Below are 16,586 nucleotides of genomic sequence, written 5' to 3' on the forward strand. Positions count from 1 at the left end.
TCACAGACCAAGTCTTTCAAGAAGTGATGCAGATTCACAATTCTTTACAAAATAAGGCATAAATGTTTAGGCCAACAGCTGTCTTCGAGAATGCACATAAACTAGTGTGCAATTTGAGAAAAATATTGGATCGTGTTTTACCCTTTTGCATTACCTTAAGTGTTTGCTACACTAGCTGCCTAGTGATTGCATGATTTTTTAAAATGCCAAGAGTCTGTAAGAATGTCACAGTTAATTTTTAAAATGAGTATGTCATTCTACGTATGACCACTAGAGGGGAGTCATGTTACGTTGCTGAAGGTCCATTCTGACTAGCCCATCTATGGGAGGATGCTTGCTACCTAATAATACATGTTATGGAGAAACGAAAACATGAAATAATTTTCAGCATTAGAGTATTTGATAGTTAATCTGCTGATTATACAAACTTGCATGCACACAAATTTACAGTCACTATCCCTAAGCACAGCTCATATGTCTGTAAACTGCCCAAGAAAACTAAACAGTCTCGTAGCCTGTTGTGGTCCAACATAAAGACAGCCGTGACTTCACATCCAAGAAGGCAAAGTGTCTGCACACACGGGTCATACTCCTAGTACCCACAAGATGTGATTCATCAGTTATCCTTCTCCAGTGAATTTGAACGCACAGAATGAAAACTTTCCTGAACAATCCTCAGTCCAACAACCTCCTATCAACCACTACTTGTAAAAGAAGAAAAAAAACTCTTAGTAAATTCCATTTTGTTTTTCTAAGTACCCATCACTGAACCCAGACTGCATCACACACTAAAATCATCTCTTGATCCCACTAACACCAGATTGTCTTTCCTTTTCCAATCATAAAATCTTCCTCATCCAATCACAAGAACTGACTAATTTGTAAAAGCATCTCAACAGACTCATGATTCAGTTTTTAAAAAGCAGAATTGGAATTAGCTCCAATACATTTATATTTTCTAAGGTTTTTTGTTTTTTTGTTTTTGTTTTTAATGAGCAAGCAGTCATAGCAGCAATAAAATGGATACTTGGAAAGAAATCCTATTAGGGGATACAATTACAGCTGTGATTAAATAGGTAAGCTTCTGGCAGAATTAGAAAGTAACTTTTCTAAATTTCCCTAAGTCACGTTTTCCAAATCCATGGCAGAACCAAGTACCACTTCACTCCTTTTTCTCTGAACAGCACTGTCACCTCTGCTCTGTGCAACAGCTGACGCTGGGAGAGCCAGCCTCTTTGTCTCAGTCACTGCAGAGAATGAGCTGGAAGCCTGCACATCATTCACACCTTCAGATTGAACTGGCTTGCAGCCCAGCTGTGCTGCGCCTGTGCTTGTGTCTGTAAGTCATTTCCCAGTGGTGTGTACTCCAGTCTGAGTCCTGGCGACAAAGCAGCCAGTGTAAGGAGAACAGAAGGCTAGTGAGCCACGCCAGGTCCTTCACACAGAGGCTGCTCTGTCATCTCCATCCATGCAGCTGGGTGTGCGCCTGTGTGTGGCTCTTTGTAACCATCAGCAGGAATGAACAGGTTTTAGGGATGGCAGACGGCAAGGCTGCAGATGAGGTCTGGGAGTGTGTGGATATTGGAAAGGGGGAGCTTTAACAATAAAGCTTCAGTGGTTATTGAGAACTTGAATTAGTTTTTCCTACTGCTCTGGCCTCTTAAAAAGTGAAAAGCAGGAAGCTGTCACCTAGGCTAGAAACAGATGCAACTCACTCCTCCAGAACTTGCTAGGAATTACACTGTGACCGGATTGAACACTGTTTTTCTTAAAGCAACTACTTGAGAATTATTATTTCAAAATCTGACACTTTTTTCTTGCAATGAATAGGATATAATTTACAAATAACTTTTCATTGCAGATGGCTTTGCTAAATCTATGTCAGTCATTATGATCACCAGATTTACTTAAGTGGCCAAATGGCAATTCCTTTAAAATGTTATTCAGTTCACACTGTTCATTCGCCATCAATTTCTCCATTCATCCCTGCCACATAAGACACTTACCTGGGAGACCTGTTGCTCCAGGCAAACCCTTGGGACCTCTTCCTGGAAGGCCACGCTCTCCCTTTTCTCCCAAGTCACCTGCATTTCATTAAGGAAACGTTATTTTAATATAGATATTGAAATTAATATCAAGGCTAACAGACATATGAAATAGACATGAAAAGATGCTCAGGCTCCCTAGCCATCAGAAAGATACAAATGAAAACCACACTGAAGTCCCACCTAACTGAAGTGAGGGTGGCCTAGATTCAGAACTCTACCAACAACACCTGCTGGCATAGATGTGGGGAGAAAGGTACCCTTCATCACTGCCCATGGGAGTGTAGGCTCGTACAGCCACTATGGAAACCAGTATGGAGAGTGTTTAGAGAATTGCAAATAAACCTGCCATATGACCCAGCTATCTTGCTCCTAGGAATATATGCAAAGGAAATAAAAACTGCATATGAACAGGGAATCTGTAATCTTGCATTTACAGCAGCACAATCTACAATAGCAAAGACATGGAAACAACCCAGATGCCTGTTCAAAGAGGAGTATTAAAGAAACTGGTACATCTACTCATGAAATATTACTCAACCAATAAAAAGAATGAAATTATACCATTTGCAACTAGATGGCCCCATGTAGAGACCATTATGCTCAGTGAAATAAGTCAATCCCAAAAGAACAAATACCATATGTTCTCTCGGATATAAGGCAGCCATCACACAAACTGTAAGATCAACAACCTTTCCCATACTGTTTTTATTGCATCTCATGTGTTTTGATGTTTTTGTTTTCATTTTCATTTCTTCCAAACCGTTTCTTTTCCCTTGTCAAGTTCATCACTGGCTCATGGATCACACGATGACATCTTGTCTTTTCTTCATCCCTGCCTTGGTTATTCAGTGGTACATTTTTTGACCCCATGGTGCTGTTTGTTTTAACTTCATACCTGTTGTTGACCATCTCATGGCTTCTCATTTAAGGGAATGTATGGTTATGGTGTAATAGAGACTATCATATCTAGATGTGAAGATGCAATGCAGTATGCATCTCTACTTCCAAACTGAAGATGGATGCCCAATTAAACTGTTTAACTTATCTAGACAATGGGATGCGGGACTTCTGACATTGTTTGTACCAGTAATATCAGGACACAAATAACAGACTGATGGACTTATGATTGCTCATAAAGGACTCTACTACTGTAATAATATGGGGAAAAGCAGTCGGAGGATGGAACTTTGAAGGGGGTGGGTGGAAAAATCCCAGACCATATGGAACTGTATCATAAAATTTAAAAAAAAAAAACTTCAGGAAGCCTAAATTTTGAAACCAGAAATTTATGAAGCTGCAACAGGTAAAATTCTAGCAAATTTTCAACTAGTAAAAAGGTCACTATTATTAACCAGCCTAAATGTAGGGGTGGGAATCATAACCATGGATACTAAGAAAACATCTGACAATTCAACAAGCATGTTTTAAGAATTTAATAAAGAATCAATCACTATTTTCTTAACATGATAAAATATATCCCAACCCGTATCTAGTGTAATACAGAATGAGAAATTTAAGAACTGGAACCACAATGTCCATTTTATCTCTACCTTGGATCATTTGGTTTGAGGAGTTTAAAACATCCCCATTTCAGGTGAGCGCAAGAACCACGATAGGGAGCAGCCCAGGTCAGGCAGGGAAAGGTACCCACCAGCATACATTTGGCCCACGTTGGGGGCAGACCAGGCTGAATCAGTTCACATCATCCTCTGGCAAACCTGAGCACCAGAACAGTGTGGGTTGGACCAGGTTCAGTTGCAACACATGCCAGTGCACATTACGACTGGGATTGGTTGCCTGCTGGGCTGGACAAGACTGTCACCATCATCAGCTCAACTGGAATTGTGGGTGGACCAAGCCAGCCAGGCCAGGCCAGGCTCCAGCACTCACTGGCAAATGCCGAGGTGAGGTGGGCCATGCCAGACTGGGCCACAGTGCCCAAGCAACAAATGTAAGAACGGGGATGGGGGGTAAAGCTGGTAGGGGGAATGTGGGAAGCCCCCCTGCTGGAACACCACTCACTGGAGAGCTTGAGCTGGGATGGGGGCAGACCAGACCAGGAAGGGCTGCAATACCTGTAGGCCTCATATGAGCTGGATCAAGGGAAAGCCAGGCTAGGGTGATCATTACTAAGGGTGCAAGCATCAAAAAGAGAGTATGAGGGTTGGTTGAACTTTGCCACAGCATCAGCTGGCAGAGGGTGGCACTGGGGGCTAATTCTGTCAAGTTAAACTGCAAAACCACCTGGAGAATGCATGATCTGAGGTGGGAGTGGTCCAATAGGGAAATAGTGGGCACCTCCCTCTTGGGTTACCACTCCCACTGGAGAGCATGAAAACCAGGACAGGCGCAGGGGTGGTTACACAGAACAGCACCCACCAGCATGTATGTGGACTGGATAGTAGGGCTGGTTAGGTTGAACTAGGCTTCAATGCCCACTGAGCTAAATGGGATGTGGGACAGACTGAACAAGTCTGCGGTACATACTGGCAAGCATGGGAACCAGGGTAGGGGGCAGGCCTGGTAGGTGTTATAGACAGTCGCCCCCCAACTAGGCTGCAGCTCCCACTGGTTTGCGTGAGGGCTGAGTGTGTGCTGGGCAGCATCAGGCTTGACTGTAACACCCACTGGTTCGTGTGGAAGACAGGGCTGGAAAAAGAACTGACCCATCAAATGCAACCACTTGCATTTGCATTAGCTGACTGGGGCGACAGACTGTGCTAGACCTTGTACTGGCAAGCACACACACAAGAATCAGGTTGGGATCACCCCAGAGGAAGTTTCTTTGGAGATCCCTCCAACTGAACTGCTGATCTCAGAACTCCAACCATGAAGAGACTATGTCAGTCAATGTATTCTGAAGAGATTTGATCATGCTGGAATGGTGAGATCGGCAGCAATTCAGAAGTGTTGAACTATCAAAACTGCTTGAGCAGGATCCTCAGAGCATGCCCCACATCAGGGGCCTGGGGTGAGTGGGGTGGGGCTTCTGCCTTTACCTCTCCCCTTACCCCAGATACAGAAAATATATATATATTAATGTGGAAACAATGGTCTTACCCACTTTCCTGTAGCCCTTGACCCTTTGTGCCCTAATCAACTATGTAAAGATTATCCAAATAAAAGAATTTTTTAAAATCTCCATTTCAGATAATATGAATACATACCCTAAATCTCTAGAAAATCAATTCTATATTTTAAAAATAAGCTTCCAGGGCACAAAGATAATAAAAATCTGTGAAAAGAGTTATGTAATAAACATTAAAATATTAAATAACCACAAATAAGCTTACTGGGAAATATTCATGTCTAATAAGAAAACAATTTTAACAAATCTAAAGGATATTAGACTTGAACAATATTCACAGATAGGATGTTAAAAGTTGTCAATTTTCCCTGAGCTGCACTGTCATTTTAGCACACTCATTATCCATGTGGCTTCACTTTATCAGGCTGCTATGGCAATTGGTGTTTTAAAGACTGAAAACTTAACCATTCTTGTTAACTTAGCAATTTAAATGTCATATTACCAAAATTCTGAAGGCTGATGATGAGGAAATGAATCTCTAAATGAGCTATATTTTCTGAAGGCAGGAGAAGCATATTATAAATTAAAATGTAGTCTTCTCACTGGTGGTGCAAGGAACTTATTTGCATATACCACAATGATGCCACACCAACCTTCAAATAACACAATGTCTTAGCTGGGATCCCTTTGATCATCGGCCACAGGAAAGCAAACTTGAGGTAGCACTGAGATAGGAACATTGTGCCAATGGCTACTCCATGCAAACCGTGCCTGGAGGCTGCTTCCATCCACCATCCGGGCTCCTCAGCCTCTTCCTGCTCCTGTCTGACTCTGAAATGCACAGAAACTGGCTCAGGGAATAAAGCTCTACCTTTGCGAGCCCTCTCAGTCAGAAGAATATGTAGCAGTGCTTGTGAAATAAGCTTCCATAAGCAAAAAGGAACATGCACAGTTTGAGAAGAGAAACAAATCATTACATGCAGAATGGAAATTCTCATGGCACCTTAGCCTCTTTTTACTACATTTATTCACAAGCTACAATTGACACCATTCTCCATGGGAACAGATTCTTACCAAAGAAACTGAGGGTCACCATTAGGACACATAGATTTTCTCAAGCCTTCATTTGCATACTGACACAACTGCTTGGCTCACAACAGTATCAAAAAATGCACAGCCTTATTCAAAGGGATCTAAAATTAATCTGAATCATGAACATTTTTAAATTATAACATAAAATCATGATGTCATACTAAGGAAAATGAGCATCACAGCACCTGTTTCTGTTTCTGCCTGATTATATGTATAAAATAGACGCATGCACACTGCCCTCTCTGTGTGTGATATTATATAAAACATGTCAATGAAAAACAAAGAAAAATTACACATGTGACTTGCATGTTTCTATAACCTCTTTCATTGAAAACACCCCACTGTGTTTCTCAAAGTAAAGATTAGGATGAAAATAGTGACTAAAATATTGCCTGAACTGTTAGAAAATTAATAATAAAACTATTTGGTATGTATGTGGCAATTTCTTTACAAAAGCACACTCACAGTGACTTACACCAGGATTCAGCCTTCCCTTTCCTAGGCATAGGAAGAAAGGCAACAGGCAATATGGAAATGCATCTCTTGGGTAAATTGGCTGAAAATTCAGTTCTTAAATAGTGGAATGATTTATAATAATGAATATTATCAGGGAAAAACTGAGCTGCAAATCCTTGGATAGCAGGAAACTGTGTGTTTTCCACTAAATATGTTCATGTATATACAGAATAAGAAAGGCCTGGTTGGCAAAGTGTGGCAGCACTGACTGATAAGACCTTCCCAGCTCTCCTGCCAGCCTTTATCCCACAGTTCTCAAAAACACAGGCAAGATGCTGCCTTCGATTCAAGGACTAGAACAAGAGTCGGGAGAGAATGGAAGTATTTTTTAAAATAAAAGATTGTATCACTTCAGAGTACATTGACTACTACAAAAAAAAATAAGAAAAATTGAGGGGAAATAGCTTAAATAATCAAGTTACGCGTCACAAATTATTTGAGTGCCAAAAACATTCTCCAGGATCCAACTATAGAAATAAACTTGCCTTCATTTCAGTCTAGACACACCTTGTATGGCTAAGCGCTTCCTAAGAAAGCTTCCTAAGCAGTTTACCATTGTTTCCAGCTGTTCTTAACTCTGGCTGTGCATTAAGATCATTTGGGGCACATATGTGAACCCCAATGCCCAGCCCAAGCACATCAGTCTCTGGGAGTTAACCACAAAGTGGTTTTTAACACTACCTTGGTGACTCGAGTATGAGCCAAGGACTGAGAAAGGGAGGAATTAAACTTTCTCTTGGCACAACACGCAAAATAGACTTTCATTTCTTGAAGATAAGCTCTGCCTCAACTGTGAAGACTTCCTTTCTCACACGTTGAAACGGAGCTGTGATTCATGGCTGACCATATCACACTGACACAGGGCAGTGTCAGAATCACCTGGAGAGCTTGTTAAACCAGAGAATGCTGGGCCCCAGGAGCCAAGGTTCTTAATCAGGGGGTCTGCAGCCAACGGAGAATCTCAGGTTCCGGTCCCTGGAGAGGCTGCTATTCCAGGCACTCCTCTTTGAGAACTGCTGTTCTGCGATGCATCTCCACTTCACGGTATACTTGCCTCCATTATACAGTGCCTCTGGATAAGTATATTTACATACATGTTTATCCATGTACCCACTGATCTTGTATATTTGCAGGAAGATTGCCTTATATCAGAGAATATATGATGTTTGTCTTTGCGGATTGGTTTATTTCACTGAGCATAATGGTTGAATTTCATTCTTTTAATGACTGAGTAATATTTCATATGCAATCTCCACTTCTGAATAAAAGATGGTCTTGCAATGGAACTGTTAAATATAACTTGACAATAGAATGCTGAACTTTCTAACATTGTGTATACCTACAGTCTCATCAAACACTTAGAAAGGATAATGATGGACTTGTGCCTGTTGATGAAGGACCATATAACTTATAATATAGGAGAAAACCGTGGGAGCGGATGGGACAAAGGGTAATTTTATTTTTTTCAGAAAAAGATAAATTTAAAAAATAGTTTCAAAAAAAAAAAAAAAGAACTGCTGTTTCAAGCGAACCTTGGGGAGAACCGAGTCAGCATCTATAGATCTACCTAAGTCAGCAGGGCTCCTTGGAAATGGATTCCAGGGTGAACTGAGACTAACCAGACAGAGCACCCAAGTCTGAGCGCCCCGCCAGTGGCCGAAAGCAGGTCAAAGAGGAATGGGTCTGCACGTGATCACTTCAGGGAAAGCAACCAGTTCTCATTAAGATGAACTCTCCTCTGATGCTCCAATTTGTTCAGTCTCTGGAAGCTTTGAAATTATGCCAGTCTCACAAGAGGCCCCAATTAAAGCTCATTTTTTTCCTTAACATTCAATTCTGTACATGCCAAGGGAAAATTTTTTAAATAATCAAATAAATTGTTCCAGCCGAGGGTCTAGTTAGCCAAATACATCAGCAATTTATCTGTGGATCCGAGGAGACAGCTTGCTTGCCCTCTGACCACTCACACCATAACGTCTATTCCTAATTAGATATCCACAGTATTAACAGAAAAAGAGAAAAGTCCCCCTCTTGTTTTTGGTGGCGTATCTTTCTGAAGTTGCCAGGGAGCTGTCAGTAGCTCTTCATGGTAGACACTCTCTTCATATTATTTCACTGTCCCTGTAGGTTATTGAGGGTGCGCAGATACCCTTACTTGACATACTCCCCCCAAACAGCGAACTGCACGTGGAGCCAGCAGTCCTGCTGGTCCTGCTGAATATCTAACTCACACCCGACCCTACTTCTCTGCATAATACAGCTTGCCAGTGCTCCACCTGCTCTAAAGAGAGGTAAAAATACAAACTCTAACATGAAAGAAGGAATGAAAATGGACTGTACATTACAGTTAGGGGGAAAAAAAAAGACTTTTTAAGAATACTGAAGAGCCTCTGTAATTCGTCTTATTTGTTGCTTAAAATTGTGGTAGTGTAAGTAAGAGATATAAACATTCTAAAAATGGCTGACACATTAGAAAAGTTCCACAATGACCTCAGGATCTCAACAACAACAACTGCTAAATAACCCTCCACCGGACTTTGTGAAGTGTATTCTGAGCTACAGTCGAAGCTGAGAGCATTAGGAATGATCAGTATTGACACAGGTGGAGGCTTTGCTGCTAGTGGCAGAGCAGGGTCAAGGAATACCATGTAGGTTCTGCAGTCTTATTTTTTTAGAAGAACAATGCATATCCTTAGCTCACTGAACACCCTACGACTGATAAAACATGAATTCCTTCAGGTTGGATATGAATTACACAGCTGAAAAAGGACAGCATGTGTTCCTGGGTACAATGACTCACCTTTAGGTCCTCTCAAACCAAGAGCACCAGGTGGGCCTTTCAGGCCAGGGAGGCCACGAATTCCCATCTGGCCAGGGAAACCATTCTCTCCAGGAGGACCAGGGGGGCCAGGGGGACCAGGTCTTCCAGGGAGGCCTGAAGCCCCCGAATCTGGACGCTTGAGACTAGCAGCCATCTCAGCAAAATGTTCTAAAGGGTAAAAAACAAAACAAACCAGCAGTCAGGAGTGTGAAAGTGATTTCAAAGTTAAGAGAAGCACTCCAAATGCCTTGTTTCTAAATGTGTCACCGGAACTTCGAAACAGGGGAGGGGGCGGTAAAGCACTGAGTTGAGCTGGATAATATTTCCATGGGCTGCCCACCAGGAAACTTCACAGGTGATGTTTATTCAGCTCTTCTTGGATGTATTTGGTCCTGATGTTTTGCAGCAAAGAGCAGAAGTGACAAGGAGAGGAGGCTGAGAGAGGATAAGAAGAGAAGAGAGGAGAGGAGAGGAGAGGAGAGGAGAGGAAGGGAGAGGAGGAAGAAAGGAAGGGAAGAAGAGAAAGGGAGGAGAGGAGAAGAGAGGAGAGGGGAGGGGAGTGGAGGGGAGGGGAGTGGAGGGGAGGGAAAGGAAGATATAAATTGCAGGGCTTTGGAGTGAGGAATATTCTGGAAAGATTCAAGTGTTGTGAGAATTCTGGTTTGAGTATCTGAAAACCTAAGATGGGAAGGGAAATTGGTTTCCGAGTATGAGCAGAAGTGGGTGTCTTTAAAAGCCAAGGACATTGTCCAGAATTAGTGCTCAGACACCATTCCAGACTTAGTCTCAAAATTAAAACCTTTTTAGTTGGAAGATTACATAATCTCTTGGGGATTTACAGCTTCTTATAAATTCACTCTCTCCAATGTAGTTCATGCTTGGAATAGATAGCGAACATTAGAAATAACCCGTTTCTTCGGAATAGCCAGTCTCTTAAAAATTAAAAAGCAAGCAGATGTCTTCAAAAACCATTAAATAAACCAAGACTCACCCACTAAAGCCATGAAATCAAAATCAACTTATTAAAAATAAATTGCGCTTAAATATTCTAGGGAAATATTGTAATGTTTTTAAAGCTTTGAAGTTGGAAAGCAAGTACGAATTGAAAATAAATTTCTAGTACTTTAAACTTGTTTATTCTAAATGTGAGTATTCTAAGTTTACCTTTTTAACAGGATAAAAATCATAATTTTCTAGGTATATAATTTTTAAAGCTGAAATAGACTTTTAAGATAAAATGTCAGAAATGAATAGAGCTGTATCAATTTTCTAAAACAAAAGAAATAATTTCACTCTAGCCTGGTTTATGAAACTCTGCAGCTCTTTCTACTAGACAAATTAGTAAATAGACAAAAAAGGAGATTTCGGGCCCGGCGCGGTGGCGCAAGTGGTTAAGTCCTCGCCTTGCACGCCCGGGATCCCATATGGGCGCCGGTTCTAATCCCGGCAGCCCCGCTTCCCTTCCAGCTCCCTGCCTGTGGCCTGGGAAAGCAGTTGAGGACGGCCCAAAGCTTTGGGACCCTGCACCCGCGTGGGAGACCCGGAAGAGGCTCCTGGCTTCGGATCGGCATAGTATCGGCCCGTTGCGGCTCACTTGGGGAGTGAATCATTGGATGGAAGATCTTCCTCTCTGTCTCTCCTCTCTGTATATCCGCCTTTCCAATAAAAAATAATAAAAATAAATCTTTAAAAAAAAAAAAAGGAGATTTCTTCATGATAGAATTGGTCCAATGTTAGATCACATCATCTGTTTTATGGTATTTGCACCCATCTTCATGCTCTGTGATATTTGAGAACAGTTCTGAACATGTTCTGAAATAAGTGACAATTGTCATAGCCACAGATCGATTTAACTAAAGTTTGGCAAATGTTAAAAACAAATACATCGCCATGTTGGTAAAGTGTCAGTCATTGAGCTTTCACATGGGTAGGATATGAGTGGACAGAGTATATTTGTGCTTCAAGTCAATGTGTAGACTAGAGTTTATTTCTCAAGCAATGCAGCAAGAACTAAAGGCATGCCTAGGGATATACTAAGAACCTTAAGAAAGGGAAAAGACACAAAAATAAAACCCTGTGTTTGTGCTTATAAATTAACCTGCTCATCAAAAGAAAAATGCTAGCAAACAAAGGTATTATTTTACTTTCAAGCTTTGCAAATGGCCACAACTGGATAAAGCAGAGTTGGCACTAACGTTACCGAAAATCTCCCACCTTTAAAGCACACAGAAAGTCATGATTATTGATGCTCACAAACTAAAAAGAATAAAAAGAAGCAAGAGTTTATGCTGGAGAAAGAATCAGTGTGATTTGTTTACCTTGTATGGCTCTCATGCAAACCTGCTTAATGTGCTGGTCTGTCGGTGCTCTACCCTGGGACAGGAAAGGAAAAAGAGTGCAGTTGATACACACAAGCATAAAGAGACCAGTGTTTAATTCTCAACTGCCAGACTTGAAGGAGCCAAGGGGCTGGATTTACAGGACAAGTTGCTGCGGTGGGACTGAATCTCTAATGGCAGAGCCTGGGTCTGTATGCCACTCACCGGAGGGCCCTGGATGCCGGGCAGGCCAGTGGCACCCTGTTCTCCCTGTACACCTCGGGGGCCAGGCGGTCCTCTGGGGCCTTCAATTCCAGGAAGCCCCCGGCTACCTTCGGGCCCTCTCAAACCAGGCTCTCCAGGATTCCCCACCTGAAACAACACAGCACACTGTAAAATCATGCCCAAACACAAGGAATGGGTCTGCTTACTGCTAATGCAAACACTTTCACACTCTCCTGAGAAACCTTTCTGTTTTACCTCTAACTACACACAACTCACCAAATGCTTAGGCTTCCTGTCCAGGTGAATTTTTAGAAACCTTTGGTAGAGTTATTTCAAAAAAACATTCATTGCAGTAACAAACATATGCCTGAAGTTTGTTCATACCGTAAATCACTTAAGAGCAGAGTCATTAATAAATAATAATGCTTACTAACGTTCTCTGGCCACAAAATAGCTGCTGATTTCTTACAAGACATTACTTTGTATATAACCAATGAAGCAAGCAGAAACTCAGGATATTTCCAGAAACATCAGTCATTTAGCCTTTATAACTTTGGCCGGGGAGATTTAAAGGTATTAGCTATATCTAGAAATTAGAAAGCAACAAACTAAATTGATCCACTCAAAAATATCACATTTAAAATTCTGTATTTAACATGCTGGATCAGAAAATTATGTTTGTAGTTCATATAAGTGTTAAGAAAGTTAAAAATCAATCACTTGTTTCCTGAGCACAACATATCCAAGTCAGATTGGTTTTTGCCTGAGAGCAAAGAAAGAATCCTTATCTACAAAAACCACTTTCAGAAAAGTCTAATTTAGCTCACTTTCTCTTAAGCTAAAGTTTGGTTAACTTTCTCTAGTAGACTTTGTGACAGAGAAGCTATAATGTAGTGTTGTTCAGAATGAGAAGATAAAGGAACACGAGGCAGACAGAGAATGCCAGTGTTCAAATATGAATGTTCATAAAGCTACTTAGTCAGCTGCTCTTTCACAGACATTTATCTGGAAAGAGCTAAGTCAGGGTACAGACATCTACTTGACAAGTTCAGCTATGCTGAAATCAATGAGGGAATAAATGTCCTTGTGTAAGGAACTATTCCCTTAAAATTGGACTATGCAATTCAGTTTCACCTGCCTTGGCAGTGACAGGAAAGAAAGAAGAGCATCAGAAGGAAAAGCAAAAATTCATCCCTGATGTTACATCCAACTTGGAATGTAATTAACTTGCTTTGATAACCACATTGTTTATTCATTTTTTTTCATTTGTGCTTTGAATTCATTCCATTGAGTATCATGGATAGTGTACGATTCTAATGCCAAAGACTACCAAGGATTCCACCTTTGAAAGTGACTGACAATTGCTCTGCCATATAGCACACATTATCAACACTGGAAGAGAAAAAGGAATAAGATAATATTCCCAAATTAAAAGAAATATATGCAAATGGTTACATGAAATTAAGAAATAAATTAATGGTTCAAGGAGTTGCTTTCTGAGCTAAGACATGAGGGAGGAGGCAGCCCAGTGAAAAAAATGGCTTAACGAGAACTTTGTGAAGAAAGCTCTAGGTCTGAAATGAAAGTGCTTTGTCAATTCCCCACGATGTGGTCTGAGACAATCAGTAAGAGAATCCAGGCAGGAGTTTGGATGGCCCTCAGCACGTCTGCATTTGTCCTGGGGGATGTTCCCTGTGCCTCGGGGAGGTGTTACAGCAGGCAGCAGGGCCAGGGTGTGGAGCATTTCAGTTTGATGAATTCAGGACATTGTTGCCTGGCTGGGTCGTGGTGGTACTGGATAGAAAATGCATTTTGGAGGTAGACTTTCACAGAAAGATGTACAAGGACAGAGTATGATGATTGACTACAGCACAGCCTACTTCCACTTGTTCTTTGCCATGTATCTGGACCCTTTGAAGAGAGATCTGCCTTTCCTCTCAAGTGGCCCCAGTGTTGGCTATATTCACTCTGCCACTGATGTTATTCTGTGCATTCTCTGCGGCAGGCTCTCCCATGGCCATTCAGTAGCTGCACGTAAACCCAAGCTCCCAGCTCCTTATCTGAACAGACATCACTCAGACTGTGTAGATTGAAAAGCCTTCTAAATGCACCCGTATGACTGAAGCTCCTGTTACTGCTGGCTCTCCCTTGGTCAATTCTTGAGATTAGATTGAATCTCATTAATGTTTTATTAATAATTTTAAACAGAAAGTTCTATTTGATCATCTGCTATATTTTTTAATTTCTGCCATACTTTTATATAGATGTCTTCAACTTCAATTTGATTTATTTTTCTGAAAATTATGTTTCAAAGTTTTCATTTTTTTCATGCAGGATAATTTATTTTACTCTATAATGAATCAATCTTATCTATAAATATTACCATAAAATTATTTGTTACATTTTGTTTTATTTTAAAATTAAATTTACCAGTGATGAATCTGTTTTATTTGAAGAACTTGTGCTTGGTCATAGTTCTCAATTCTACAAAAAGTTAAGTTTATTTTCTCTCAGTATTGCTTCATTTCTTTTGTTTACTTTAAGGCTTTTTTTTAGGATTTAATTATTTTTTATCTAAAAGGCAGATCTACAAAGAGGAAAGACAGAGAAAGAAATCTTTCACTCACTGATTTATTTCCCAAACAACCACAACAGAAAAGCTCAGCCAGTCCAAAGCCAGGAGCCTGGTACTACCTCTGGGTCTTCCACATGGATTCAAACACTTGGGCCATCCTCTGCTAATTTCCCAAACATATTAACAGAAAGATGGATGAGAAATGGTATAGCCAGGACTTGAACCGGTGCCCATTATAAGATGCTGGCACCACAGCTAGAGGTATAACATACTACACATGGTGAGAGCCCCAGGGCTTATTATTCTTTCTTTAGTTTCCATTAATTTATTTTCTATTTTCCCTAAATTGTAAGTTTCATTGTTCTTTTTTCTTTAGGGTTGTAAATGTACCACAAACAGCTTATAGGTTTTGGTAAATTATATTCTCATATTGGGTATTTTCTAGTTTGCATAAACTCTTGTGACTTTGATGCATCTAGTTCTAAAATTTCCAAGTGTTTTGAGGTACTTTTCCTTTAAATTGTCACTATTTGTTTCTAGCAATATACTCTTATTAAGACGTCAGTGTTAGGCCTGGTGCAATAACCTAGTGGCTAAAGTTCTTGCCTTGCATGTGCTGGGATTCTATTTGGGCACTAGTTTGTATCCCAGCTGCTCCATTTCCCTTCTAGCTCCCGGCTTGTGGACTGGAAAAGTAGTCGAAGACAGTCCAAAACCTTGGGACCCTGCACCTGCCTGGGAGACCTAGAAAAGGCTCCTGGCTTCAGAACTGCTCAGCTCCAGCCTTTGCTGCTGCTTGGTAAATGAACCAGCAGAGAGAACATCTTCCTTTCCTCTGTAAAATCTGCCTTTCCAATAAAAATAAATAAAACTTTTAAATTAAAAAAAGGTGACAGTTATATAACTTACTTTGGAAATGCAGTGAAATCTTTCTAAGGTTCAGGCTGTCATAAATATTTATATTTGAGAAGGTACATTTACTGCTCTTAAGGAATAAGATTATGTTAATGTACACACTTTTATTTAAAATTATAACAATCAAAAAATGAAATTAATGAGAAATTTATCAGAGACCCAGATCTTGGAAAAAAAAACTGAAATCTCAGAAATGAACTCCAAAAGTGATATAAAAATGCAGCTGAAATCCTCAACAGAATTGATCAAACTAAGAATATATGGACTTGCAGATTTTTTAAATATCCCAGTAAGAGATAAAGAGAATATAATTAAGACAGCTTCTGAGTCCTGTGTGACATCATGAAGCAAATATTCAAATTTGGGGAATCCATAAGAAAAAAGGACTAGAGAAACTGTTCAGTGAAATATTGCAAAATGTTCAAGCTGGAGAAAGGCATAAACATATAACCTACAGGTGGCCCATAGGACCATAGACATGATCAGAAAGGATCATCTTTGTGATAGAAGTACAGCACAGGGAGAATAGCACCAAGCCATGTTTAAGATAAAATCCAATAAACTCACAGTGTATTTTTCAATAGAAACTTTATAGACCAAGAGGGAATGGAATAACATATTTGAAGTTCTAAAAGGAAAATAAACTTAAGCCAATACATTACCAAGTAAAGATATTGTTCATAAATGAAGGGAAAATAGGCTTGCCAAGACAAGCAAAATCTAGTGCAATGCAACACACCAAAACCAGCCTTACGAAACATAAAGATATAACAGGTTAATGTGTCACACACATTAGCAAAAAGATGTACTCCCTTTTAAGTATATATAATATGAATAAGAAGAAAATAAATAATAAGACTAATCACCAATAATATCATTGGACATAAAGAGTAAATTCCCCAGTTGAAGGATATAGACTGACTGAAAGAATATAGAAACAAGATCTGATGACATGCTGCCTATAAGATACCCACTTCACCATTAAATACACAAGCAATTCTAAGTGAAAGGATGAAAAAATATCATATGCAAACAAAAAAGTGAGTAG

At 40.3% G+C, this 16,586-nt stretch overlaps 1 protein-coding gene across 1 annotated transcript in view; it reads right to left on the bottom strand.

Annotated features, from left to right (window-relative positions):
* The window catches only part of COL9A1 (collagen type IX alpha 1 chain), a 93,002-nt gene that overhangs the window by 492 nt on the left and 75,924 nt on the right, over window positions 1-16,586 (bottom strand). The window contains exons 34-37 of the mRNA XM_040983043.1: window positions 12,049-12,195; window positions 11,824-11,878; window positions 9,485-9,673; window positions 2,007-2,084 (exon numbers count right to left, since the gene is read on the bottom strand). Of these exons, the coding sequence (XP_040838977.1) occupies window positions 2,007-2,084; window positions 9,485-9,673; window positions 11,824-11,878; window positions 12,049-12,195 (469 nt within the window). The remainder of the gene's footprint in view (window positions 1-2,006; window positions 2,085-9,484; window positions 9,674-11,823; window positions 11,879-12,048; window positions 12,196-16,586) is intronic.

The sequence above is a fragment of the Ochotona curzoniae genome, unplaced genomic scaffold (genome assembly GCF_017591425.1).
Source record: "Ochotona curzoniae isolate NIBS_2020 unplaced genomic scaffold, NIBS_Ocur_1.0 contig_3819, whole genome shotgun sequence".
NCBI lineage: Eukaryota > Metazoa > Chordata > Mammalia > Lagomorpha > Ochotonidae > Ochotona > Ochotona curzoniae.